This window comes from Pyrus communis, chromosome 6 (assembly GCF_963583255.1).
Source record: "Pyrus communis chromosome 6, drPyrComm1.1, whole genome shotgun sequence".
NCBI lineage: Eukaryota > Viridiplantae > Streptophyta > Magnoliopsida > Rosales > Rosaceae > Pyrus > Pyrus communis.
In genome coordinates this window covers 27,208,838-27,221,260 of record NC_084808.1, presented here as the reverse complement: position 1 = coordinate 27,221,260, position 12,423 = coordinate 27,208,838, and the positions used below count along the sequence as shown (strand labels likewise).

The window sequence follows — 12,423 nt, the reverse complement described above, 5'->3', positions numbered from 1 at the left end:
GTTCTATTATGCCACCTCAGATATATTGTTAGTTAGTTAGTAACTGTCAGCTAGCTTAAGGACTAAGAGTCTATATAAGAAGATTGTAAGGCTACTGTATACATCAATTCAGTATCAGTGTAATCAATTACTCTCTCTCTCTCTCTCTCTCTTATTCTCTTCTCTCTTTTCTTCTTCGATACATGCTCTTTCTGCATTTATGTGCTTCTCTGCACTACTGTTAACACATATGAGAAGCACCTTGCTTGAGGTTGCCAATAGCTTGAACAACCTGCAAAGTGTCACTTTCCACAATAATTCTTGACAAATTCCTTTACATAGCCCAACAAACACCATCACGAATGTCATCCACTAGTAAGTCCATATGAGAAGCACCTTGCTTGAGGTTGCCAATAGCTTGAACAACCTGCAAGAGTCACTTTCCACAAAATTCCTTTGCATAGCCCAACAAACACCATCACGGACAGGTAATAGTTCAACCATTGTGGGATTTGATGTAGAGGATATTTGACGAACAAAACCTCCAGCATAGCTACCGGCTTAGTCGCGAAAGACCGCACCTACACCACCCAGGTTTAAGGCTGCAAGAAAAGAATCATCCACATTGATCTTAATCCACCCAGATGGAGGAGGACACCAATGGGACGACACTTGTATAGGGCAAGAGTGTGACATTGGTTTAGCCTTGATGAAATCATCCAGTTGAAGTTTAGATAAGTGACTAACCAGGGCCGGGCTTTCAATTTTTCCATCCCATAGCAAGGAATTCCTTGCATGCCATATAGAGTGAATGAGAATGAACAATAAAGCAAGCTGATTAGAAGGCAGAGAAGCCACACACGACGACATCCAATTGGACATAGAGGACAACCCCGGGGGCCTTGGACCCATGTTGAGATGGGAAGAAAAATAAATAGCTCGGGCAAATGGACAGTCACAGAACACATGTAACGCTGACTGTGAAGAGTAACTACAAATAATATAAACATTGTCCACCGCCATCCATTTTTTTCTCCAAATTGGCACGGGTAGGCAAAACATTAAGCCAAGCCCTCCAAACGCACATTTTTACCTTACCAGGAATGTTAGCTTTCCAAATGGCTCTCCACATAGAGGCACCCACAGAACTCGGATGTGAAGAAAAAGCCTCGTTACGCAAACTAAAAGCAACTCTGTAAGCATCACATGGTTAAAACAACTCTTTAACCAAATCACGGTTCCAATAAGCCGACTCAGAATGAATCAAATCAGATACGAATTCAACTTCGCGGTCAACCGAAGAAGGTGTGAGAGGATGAAAGAGGTGAGGCCGCTCAAGCCATCGATCTTGCCAAATCCGTATTAATCTATCGTTACCTACACGCCAGCGAGATCCTCTTTCAAGAATTAGAAGAGCTTCCAAAATACCTCACCAACATGCCAACGGGGCGGCCCCCAAAGATGCCTGCCAGAAAGAGTTGTGCAAGAATACTTTGCTTTTAACAAGTGGGACACCAAGAACTCAAGATTTTGCAGCAGCCTCCATCCTTATTTGGCAAGGAAAGGAAGATTAAAACTGTAAACTTGAAAGAAAGAGCCTAATTATTGAAGAGTGATATTATTCCTTTAAATTTCGATCGTTGAAGTGAATGAATTGAAAAATGTCATATGATAAAAATTAACAAAGAATATATGAGAAATAAAAACCGGTACATGAATAGCATCACCTTATTGTAAACCAAACAGAAACCGATAATATTAATTTGCATGCAATTTTTGTACGAGAAGAATATTATAATTGTAGCGGATAAGCCGATGACACATCTGCCATATGTTTTCCTTTGTTTTATTGGCTAATAAACTGAACTACACTATCATGGTTTCCAGAAAATAAACACTTTTTTATGCTGGAAATTAATTGAAATTTGACCAAAACTGAAAATGCAGATAGGAATCACATTCAAGCTCAAGACACTTGGTTCATACTCGCCCCTGGCTGCTGGTGGACTCGTAGATTCCAACTTATCATGTGGCTGTGGGGTCTCAGCACTAGAAGGAAATTCTATTTTCCCATCTTGAAGTTTTTTTTTTTTTTTTTTTTTTTGGTATTTTCAAGAGTGTAGAATTTGTAAATCATGCAAAGATCGTATCAAGTTAGCAGTAAAAATGGAATTAAGGATTCCGGAAATGTTAGGGTTCATTTGGACAAACGGATTCCAAACTTTGCAGATTTAGATAATATATTATAATGTCAAATTATTTGTTTAGACTCATAGCATTTATCCTATATTTGAGCAACGAAAAAACGGAAGAAAACAAATGCATTTCAAAAGACTCATAGCATGCGGTTATTTTCATAAACATACATGTTAAATGTATTGCATCTTTTTTTTTTTTTTTTTTGGTTGTTTGTCAAAAAATGTATTGCATCTAATTATTTAAAATACATTTACATTTTTTTCGTTAATGTTGCAAACTAAGCCTCATTATCATATCCAAATCATTTTTGCAAATCCCGTAATTCAAATGGAGTTATACAACTCTTCAAGAAACCAATGGAAAAGTTGTTCATCTATGATCAAAAGGTCATGGATTCGAATCGTGAAAACAAAACATTTTTGTTGAGTAAGATAAATTTGTATATGATAAATGTTCTCCCCCCTCTCGTCTAACAAAGCATAAAACATTGCTTGCTTGGAATTGCCTTTTTAAGACTACGGAATAATCTCAACTCTTAGCCTTCTAGAATGTATACCATGATTGTGAATTGATTTTCTTCAACTCCAAAAGTAAACAAAATTCGTTGATGTTAAACCCTAGAGGATGGACCTCCGTTAAAGTTGGACAATTAATTAAACTTCTTTCAAATCTTACAAAATAAGTAAAGAAGAGCTTGCTAATTGTTTGTATATAGCTACAGCTATCAGTCAACGCATGAAGCAGAATAGTCAGCTACACTTCAAAACATTTGATCATATGATACGATAAAAATACACCTACAAAGATGTTGAAGGGTAGATGAAATTACATCAACGGGCCTTCCCTTTGCCTTATGGCAAAAATAGTAACAAAATCAAAGTATCCATCTATATATAGACAACATATATTCCTCCCTTACTTCACACACTTCACATGCCCAATCGTGTCAAAAATAACTTGGGAAAAAAGGACTTTTGAAATTTGAGGGCAAAAAAAAACATACAAAGAAGAAGAAAAGTCAAGGCACTCTGTAGCAGGAAGGAAGAGCTAGCAGCAGCAACAGCCATGACTGTTTCACCTTCTCTTTCTGTTGCCATAAATGGCAGAGTCCTCATTGTCGGCGCCACCGGTTTCATCGGGAGGTTTGTAGCCGAAGCCAGCCTCGCCGCTGGCCAACCCACGTATGTTCTCGTCCGGCCCGGCCCTCTTCACCCTTCTAAGGCTGACACCGTCAAGTCCTTCAAACACAAAGGCGCCATAATCTTACACGTATGAAAATAATTTTCTGTACATAACGTTTGCAAAATATTTTTTATGACTTTACATGTTCATATTTTTTGTTCACTTTACCATGTTTTAATATGTTGTAATATCGACCATTTTCAGGGGCTGATTTCTGATAAACCCCTAATGGAGAAGATACTGAGAGAGCATGAAATCGAGACAGTAATATCAGCCGTCGGCGGTGCGACAATATTGGACCAGATTGCCCTAGTCGAGGCCATCGCAGCAGTTGGTACAGTTAAGGTAAATATATTATATCCGACACACAAAAAACACAAATGTATTATATTATGTACTTTTTTTAGAACAAAATATTGTCATTAAAAAAATGTAACAAAATATCTTTATATATTTAGTTTGTTTTGGAATCTTACTCAAGTTCAATTTTTTAAATTTACAAACATTTTTTAAGTTTTAAATTTTGAATTCTTATTTGGCAGGACTTTTAAAAAAAAATAAATTTAAAACTAGCCTTAAAAATATAAGGCATTTTTCAAAAACACTGAGAATAAGTTTTTAGAAAATTTATATCTCAAAAACACTAAAAAACTGAATTTTTAAAAATTCTCTCTTTTTCTGAAGATCTTTATTTTTGCTTTTTTCTGTCCTCACCTTTATCTCTTTGTTCTCTTCTCATCCTCACCCTCTCTTTGTTCTCTTCTTAATTACATCATCACCCTCTGTCTTATCTCTCTCCTCGCCTTCTTTTTCCTAACTCATCACCCTCGGTGTCTTCTCTCTCATCACCCTCTTTTTCTTCTCTCTCCTCACCTCCTCGCCCTCTCCCTGTCTTTCTTTCTCGTCACCCCCTATTTCCTCTCTCTCGATATTCTCTCTTTCCGATCCTCTGTCCTCCAATTTTTGCTGGAAGTAGCTTGAATTCAAAACAAAAAAAAAAATATTTAAAAAAAAATTAACCAAGCAAGTTTTTGAAATTTTTTTAAGAAAATCTTAACAAAGCACTTCTGTTGCAGTTCATTTTTAACGTTATAGACATTTTTACTTTAAAAAGTCATTCCTGATACTATTCACTTACACTTTTATTTTGTCATTTTCATTAAAACTAAAGTTTTTGATGATATTTTCGTTAGTTTTTTTTTTTTTTTTTATAAATATTTTGAAAAAAAATACTGTTCTTAAAATATGTTCTGTGAAAAATGCTTTTAGGAACAATTAAAGGTTTTTTAGTGGAATATTAAACGAGGCAGTTATGTTGCTGAGGTTTTTGATGATTTTGTAAATATTTTTTCTGCAAAATTTATGTTGCAGAGGTTTTTGCCTTCGGAGTTTGGACATGATGTGGACAGGGCTGATCCGGTTGAACCAGGGCTCACCATGTATGTGGAGAAACGCAAGGTTAGACGTTGGGTCGAGAAATCTGGGGTGCCCTACACATACATTTGCTGCAACTCCATTGCCTCTTGGCCCTACTTTGACAACACACACCCCTCTGAGGTTCTCCCACCGTTGGATCGGTTCCAAATCTACGGTGATGGCACCGTCAAAGGTATATGGTACACACCTAGTCATTTTTGTGTGAATTTGTAGCATATGATAATACTTGCATTCGAGTTAATTTTTTTATTTGCAAATAATGTATCTTTAACGTAGATATTTGATAATCAGAACCGCTTAATCTCTTAATCTTCATTTGAAGTTTATCTTAAAAAAAAATCATTTAAATCGATAATCATTTAGTCATTCAAATGTATCAAATAAATCAATGATGTAGGTACCAATAACATATTCGTTATATATTTTTTATTTTCCAATTAATTAGGGGTACAAGTGTTTTTTTGTCTTTTCCATTTAATTTGTGAATTTATTAGTGACTAGGCTCTTGCCATGACTTATTTTATTTTATTTTTATTTATTAGTCTAATATATATTATTTATTGTTTTGATTTTTAATTTATTTTGTTTTAGTTAATATTGCTTTTTATGAAACTATTATTTTTTTGAACAAAATATGAAACTATATAACAAAAAAAAAAATATATATATATAGTTTCATAATTGAAGATTATAATTGAGGACACGAAGTTACTTGTAGGCTTGTTTTCTTCTATATTTTAGACTCTTATCTTTTAGGAGGCGAATTTTCTTGTCGATGTTATTACTAGCATTTGACGCTCCATTCATGATACTTATACTAGGATAGGTCTTTACCCACAATTGCAAGAAATGATTTTCTCTTTGATTGTACTAAAAACTGTTGCTATCAATGTTTCTATCCTTGAATAAATTTATTTTTCCATAATAAAAAAATATTATAATTTAGAAAATAATAAACTGACTAACCAGTCCCACTACACAGTGATTATTTTTATTTTGTCAATTTGTTTTTTTTTCTTTTAAAATCATAATGAGAGAAAGACAATTCTAAAATTATAAAAAAAAATATCATTTTTTCTTCTCCCTCTGTATATAGACGATAAATATTGCAATAATCTTTTCCCATTGTCCTTTCTCATCCGTTGCTGTTGTGCCGTGCCCGTGCCCGTGCCTAACCCACCCAAAGTTCGGGCCCACTGTGTTCGGTCCCAATGTTTATCCACTAAAAGAAATATGTTTGGTGTTTTATTTTCGTACACAGCCTATTTTGTAGACGGTACGGATATTGGAAAATTCACAATAAAGACCGCGAAGGACATCCGAACAATCAACAAAAATGTTCATTTCCGACCGCCGAGCAATTTATACGACATCAACGGGCTTGCATCTCTGTGGGAGAAGAAAATTGGCCGGACTCTCCCTAGAATCACCATCACTGAAAATCACTTACTAGCCCTTGCTGCAGGTCACTTCCCTTTTTACTCTTCACCTACATTTGATTAGGCATGTGTTTGGGACCAATCTTTTGGTGCCACGAATTAATATATAGATGCAGATGTAAGTTACGTCAGTTAACATCATGAATTATGTATCTTACTCGAAGCTTGGATACAGGAAGCCGAAACAAAATTAATCCGATCAACTAACCTAACCTACATGTGAAGATTAGACTAGTTTAGAATACAATATATAAACCCTATTAGGTTGGCAAGTTTGCATGTACTTTGTAACAAGTTAGAGTTTACTAATTGCAGAGAATCGTATACCAGAAAGTATAGTGGCATCGTTCACGCATGACATCTTTATCAAAGGATGTCAGGTGAATTTTGCAGTGGAGGGGCCTCGTGATGTGGAAGTGGGAACTCTCTACCCTGGAGATTCTTTCAGGACCTTGGATGAGTGCTTCAATGACTTTCTTCTCAAGTTGAAGGACAACCTAGAGCTAGTGCAGGAGGAGAAGGATCAGAAAGTCTCCACCAAAAACGCCGTCGTCGAGTCCAGGGCTGTCACTCCCACTTGTGCTTGATCAATCTATCAGAATCAAGACTGTTGATCAAATTCATGTTCTTGATTTACTCCCACTAGAAAAGAAAGTTCAACAGTATGGGGTTTCCTAGGGTTTCTTCAAAGAAGATGCTAATTTGGTTGTTTGGCTGCTGGACAAAGTAACTGGATTTTCATTTTTACATTGTTAAAAAGGATTCCAGTTTCTTGTGGTTGTTGGATATTTCAATGTAATAAGTCTGTTAAATTATGTGAGGTGATTGATTATTCAATATGATGACGGATTTCTTCTGCCATAAGTTTGCAATATTTTAGTAGGATTTTACGTTATCAAGTTGACGAGAACAGTGCATGCCCTTTGGCTTACATTAAAGAATTCATCTTTCTGTAGTTTAAATTAGGTTAAAATATTGCGAACCAAAACAAAAAGCAAAAAAAAAAAAAAATCAAGATGAACAGAGCTTTTTACCTTTCAAATGGTCGCATTCTCAATCGTGACTTAGACAGATTGTGTGTAAAATATGGACAGGTAAGCTCAATCAACACTTTTGAAATTCGTGACTATATCGCCATCATATTTACAATTTTTGGTATTATACCACAACAAAAAGGGCATGGTTGAAAGAAAAATTTCCAGCTTCCAATTGCTTGTCTCGACCTAGTATCCGAAAATCACAAGCAACAACTGCTGGTCTTCGGGCATACTTTACACATGAGATATCGGCACTCGCTGTTCAATTCTGACACGACATATGGGGCACTTTTTACACTTCTCACAGCAAGTGCTGAAAATGCGTTAAAAACACCGAATTGGTGAGTAAAATCACCATAACTTGCAAACGATGGAAAATAATATGCTGTAAGGGTGGAAACAAGTAGCTGTGAAAGGGTACATGAAGAAGGTACCTGCACAGAACATGATGCCGGCATGGAAGCAGGACCATATTAATCTGTTCTTCAAAGCATACTCTACATAGGATCTTTTCCTGCAGGATTCATCAAAAGCAGGTAGGCTTGTGACATTTATGAAATCAACATTGAAATTTTTGTATATATTTATAATATTAAACGTCGCTGTTGAAGCATTACATTCTGAAGTCTTTCATACTCCTGCTGGCTAAATTTCGTGATTTCTGTTTGCTCACTGAGTGCAGCTTGCAGTTTCCAAATCTGAGATAGAAAAATAGAAGTATTTAAAGAACTATTATAAGCTGATATTACATGTATCCAATATCAATCAGACAGTAAAACAATGCCGAAACCAAGACAAATGGTTCGATTAAGAGGTAGCCGTCGGCCAATAGAATTAAAATAGTGTTCACCTCCTCAACAAGGTCCGATCTAGGCAACTTCTTCACTATATCAGGTGAAAAAGTGTTATACCTGAAAGAAAGATCAAAGCAAGGATTGACAATGATGACTTTGCAAGATACATCTACTTTCATGCAACGTAAGGGGCATGTTTGTATGCAACAGAACTTGCAAGGAAAAAAAAACACATAAGAATCAAAACTGCAACATATTCTATAAATGCATAAGAATCAAAACTGCAACATATTTTAGCAACAGACGCGATGGCAATACGAGGCACAAACAGCAGGACCTGTCTAGATTACTGAAGGATAAAAATGGATAGCAATAACTACATTGTAATTTCAGGAGAAAAGAAAACGACCATTATATGTGGTGTGCATTAACACGCCTTGCAGAATATCAAGCATCTATGTTTACCACATAAGAACGCACTCAAAGCGCAGCATCTACAGATTTTACACAACATTTTGAGGTCCTTAAAACTTCTAAGTAAAAGTATACAAGGACACTTTAATATCGTTTAAAAAAGAAAGCAGGCGGTATGGAGAAAAATTGCTTAATGTTGCAGAAAAAATGCAGTTATGAATGTATAGAAATCACAGACCCTGAAGCCTCTGCACAATACAGTCTAGCCTGTTCCTCTCGACTTCTTTCGTCAATCGACCACCAGCCCAATAACCTGCCAACAGGATGGATCATAACCAACAAGCCAACAGGATGAAATGAATCATAACCAACAATTTAGACAATAATTTTAATTTGCTTACAGCTCGTTGGAGTAGAGATCTCCAGAGAACATTTAAATTTTCCATTTCCAAGAAATAAAGCCTTACCTTGAACCATGGCGATAGAACCCAAAATACTCGCGAACTTTTGATGCTATGTCCAAGTATCTTACAGAAAAAACTCCATCATGTACTAAAAGAACAATTTTCTCTGTTAATCTATATGCAGAAAACAAAAGACCGGTTCCTTGCACTAAAAGAAGAGGAGCAAAAAGAACTGGAACTGGGATATGCCTAGCAGCCGATGGCCTCCCCTGAAACGACAAATATACTTGAGATGATGACATGTTGAGAACATTCCAAACTATCAACAAATAGGTTCTTTTAAACGCCGAATATACCTCTAAGTGCATAAAGAGTAGGATCTGGAAAATGATTAGAGGAATTTTCATAATATGCCCACCGATATCCTGCAGGCTGCATACTACAGTCTCGTCTTGATCGTCATCTGAAGAAACAACTAAGCCACTATTCCAGTCAACGTATTTTACATTCATGGAAGATGAACAAGGTTCTTGAATGTGAGCGTGTCTGTGAATAGCTGGATTATACCACTTCGTGCAAACAAGAAAGGCAAAACCCTGTGCAATTCTGTAAAGGGATATACAGAGGTTACTTCAGTAGGTGAAGACAAAGAATACTAAACATAAATTTCAAACATTACTGTATACACAAATGTAAACGTAGTTACAGTACCCAAAGTTTATGAATAAGTCCCACCAGCCTAGAGCAGAAATATCACCTGTATGTCGAATAAAGTTAATCAGGCCAAAGCAATGCATCATGACATGGTAACGTTATTGATAACTGTACGCTAACAAGGAGTATATCACGCAGTAACTACAACTCATAACTAAACTTACCATTTATCTTTAAAAGAGTGAATACTGTGGCAGCAAGAAGGACGACCATGGATATAGAAATCCAGAAGTGCTGGAAGCCAAAGAATGGTAAATTTAGTATAGAAAGTGTAAATGAATTTCCAAAAATACAATATACAGTTATACACAGACAAGGAATATATCACACAACAATTACCATCTTTATATTCACTGCCTGTGCAAGGGAATGCAGCCTTAATTTACTTGTACAATCCAATATACATACTATTAGAGAAAGAAAAGGTCTTCACTACCATTATTTTTTCTTCTTTCCGAGTAACACATTTAATTATCACTTGTCAGCATGCCACATAAAAGTTACTTGTAATAATACTGCAAATTTGCCAGAGCAAATGGACTACTGTATATTCAAGTCATACTCGCCACTTGCATTCATTTAAGACAATTATTAATAAGAACAAGAAATGCACCATCCCAACTCAATCGTCATTTGAAAACATAGTGGAAAACTTACAGGAAGCGTTTCCCATATCACATCATCATTCGCATGTTCATCGTCTCCAGGCATTAGAGCCTTACACATCCTACACAATAGAAACATTAATTACTTAAACTGTATTACAATTTCCTTAACAGAAACATCACATAATACAATGCAAGCTACAGAGTCTTACAGAACCAATTAACAAGATTTTTCGTCTCAGGTTGATGTTCAAATTTGGAAATATGATTGGAAGAAATACAGATACCTGACATTATCAAATAGAATTGCTAGTTCAAATGCCAACAAGGGTGCAAAGACAATCTTCAAGCTTACAACTGCACACATTAAAATTCACCAAGAAGTAATCATAAGTGACAGTTTGATGATTCCTTTGTTGACCACCGAAAAGTAAACACGTTATAGATAAAGAACATGATTTCAATGATCCCTGTCATTAAGTATGCCGCCTGTATACCATATCTGCTCTGAAGGTATATACAAAGCATTAGTTCAAATGCGACAAGCAATGGTGTCGCCATGACAGCATGAAAAGGTGCCCACTGCCCATAAGAAAGAGATATTTACTTTTTCGTTGCTCGACTTTAAACATAAATAAATAAATTGGATCGTCTATGAAAAAAATGATCATACACAGTGGGGACAAATGCAAAAAATAAAAATAAAAAATGGACATACTAACTCATACATTGCGATCATTAGGGAGCTTTGGAGCAGGTAACGAAAATCTGCCTCGTGCTACAACTACATGGAAAAGCCACAGAGGGGATAATATGATCCTGCAGTATTACGAAAACAGAACAATATATATTAATCAATACCAAAAAAGCCAGCTGAGCTTTGGGAGTTTTAGAGATAGTTATGCTTCATCAAGATATTCAGAACCCTCGAGACAACTACAAGTGACAGAACCTAAACCATATGCAGTTTTCTTACAAGCGATGGCCTCAAAAGGTTCTTTCTACAATCTTCACTAATCAGCCACAACTACAATGCAAACGCAGCAGCCACTACAACCATGGCAACAATGAATGGCTTACACCTTGTTAATTTCCTAACTGAATTCGTATGTTTTCAACTCTGTTTTTATAGATTTGATAGTGCATGGGTCTGATTGAATTATCTTACAAAATGGATTCATTGAGCTAATGAAATTGCGGATGCCGAAATATCATAGTCCACATAAGAATTTGAAACAAAAAGCATAACAAAACCTAACTAAAAACATCAAATAAAATCCAAAGATCTCGATCAACAACCTTCCACGACCATCGAAAATGCATGCCCAATAGAATCACCTACGAGCTCAAGAATGTAACTTTTTAAATTAATAAGCAGAACCCACAAGTTTTTTACTCGAATATTGAGGGGGATTCTCAGCAATTCACTCTCTAAATAAAGAAATTTGAACCCACAAAGGTAAAAACTTCACAAACTCACAAATGGGCACCTTAGTTTCACAGTACAATGCAGTAAAAGACGATAAATTACAGTCTCTTAATACTCTCTGGTAATAAAAAATTCAAACGCATATGAAAGATTCCGTTTTTCCCCTTTTATTTTCTCTCAGTTTCTCGGCAGCCAAACAATAGACATGAAAAATGCAAAGGGAAGAAAAAATAACGAACCACCAAGAGTAGCGGACGGAACGGTGGAGCTTGAGAACGAGGAGAATCGTGAACGTCAAAAGGGAGGCGTGGGCGACAAGTGTTTGCAAAGACTTGGCCACCGATCTCCACGTCATCACTCTCCTCTGAACCAACATTTTCCAGAAACTACTGCAAAGAAATTAAGGTTCGCTGTCTCCGTATCTCTGTCTGCAGAGGACGGATTTTAGAGGGGGAGTGTACGGAAACGGAGAGACGAGCGAAGAAGGGTGTCGGAGGTTTAAAACTGATGAGAGAAAAGACAGGAAAGGAGATTTCTTCGAGGTTTTGCTTGTAGAAGCGTCTTTTGCTTTTGTTTTTTGTTTTACATTCTTCAATTTCACCTTCACGAGAAGTGTCGTTTGCGGGATAAATTTTTAGATGGATAACTTGAAAGTGTTTTTAAAACGATTGAAAATATTTTTGAAATAAATTCTTCGTAAATATTGTAAGTGCTTTTGAAATCTATTTTTTTTAAAATATTTTCAGTCATTTTAAAAGTATTTTTAAGTTAATTCAACATTGCTCTTGAA

At 35.9% G+C, this 12,423-nt stretch overlaps 2 protein-coding genes across 4 annotated transcripts; one reads left to right on the top strand and one right to left on the bottom strand.

The window, feature by feature from the left end:
• Nucleotides 1–3,118: 3,118 nt before the first annotated feature.
• Nucleotides 3,119–7,092, top strand: LOC137737443 (leucoanthocyanidin reductase-like). Of its 2 annotated transcripts, none has more exons than XM_068476917.1 (5): nucleotides 3,119–3,447; nucleotides 3,565–3,705; nucleotides 4,732–4,969; nucleotides 6,071–6,262; nucleotides 6,552–7,092. In XM_068476917.1, exons 1-5 carry the CDS (start codon nucleotides 3,244–3,246, stop codon nucleotides 6,821–6,823), a joined length of 1,047 nt encoding a protein of 348 aa, XP_068333018.1. In that variant the 5' UTR covers nucleotides 3,119–3,243; the 3' UTR covers nucleotides 6,824–7,092. The 2 variants fall into 2 exon arrangements, with proteins under 2 accessions (XP_068333018.1, XP_068333015.1); XM_068476914.1 differs by having other exon boundaries at nucleotides 6,059–6,262.
• Nucleotides 7,093–7,223: 131 nt separating this feature from the next.
• On the bottom strand, nucleotides 7,224–12,208 carry LOC137737442 (uncharacterized). 2 transcript variants are annotated; one of them, XM_068476912.1, is made up of 14 exons: nucleotides 11,873–12,208; nucleotides 10,933–11,023; nucleotides 10,702–10,786; nucleotides 10,492–10,561; nucleotides 10,257–10,326; nucleotides 9,764–9,833; nucleotides 9,597–9,642; nucleotides 9,242–9,491; nucleotides 8,949–9,154; nucleotides 8,720–8,794; nucleotides 8,124–8,184; nucleotides 7,891–7,971; nucleotides 7,708–7,787; nucleotides 7,224–7,586 (listed from the first exon to the last, which is right to left on the bottom strand). In XM_068476912.1, exons 1-14 carry the CDS (start codon nucleotides 12,007–12,009, stop codon nucleotides 7,508–7,510), a joined length of 1,401 nt encoding a protein of 466 aa, XP_068333013.1. In that variant the 5' UTR covers nucleotides 12,010–12,208; the 3' UTR covers nucleotides 7,224–7,507. The 2 variants fall into 2 exon arrangements, with proteins under 2 accessions (XP_068333013.1, XP_068333014.1); XM_068476913.1 differs by lacking the exon at nucleotides 11,873–12,208 and having other exon boundaries at nucleotides 10,927–10,994.
• Nucleotides 12,209–12,423: the final 215 nt, after the last annotated feature.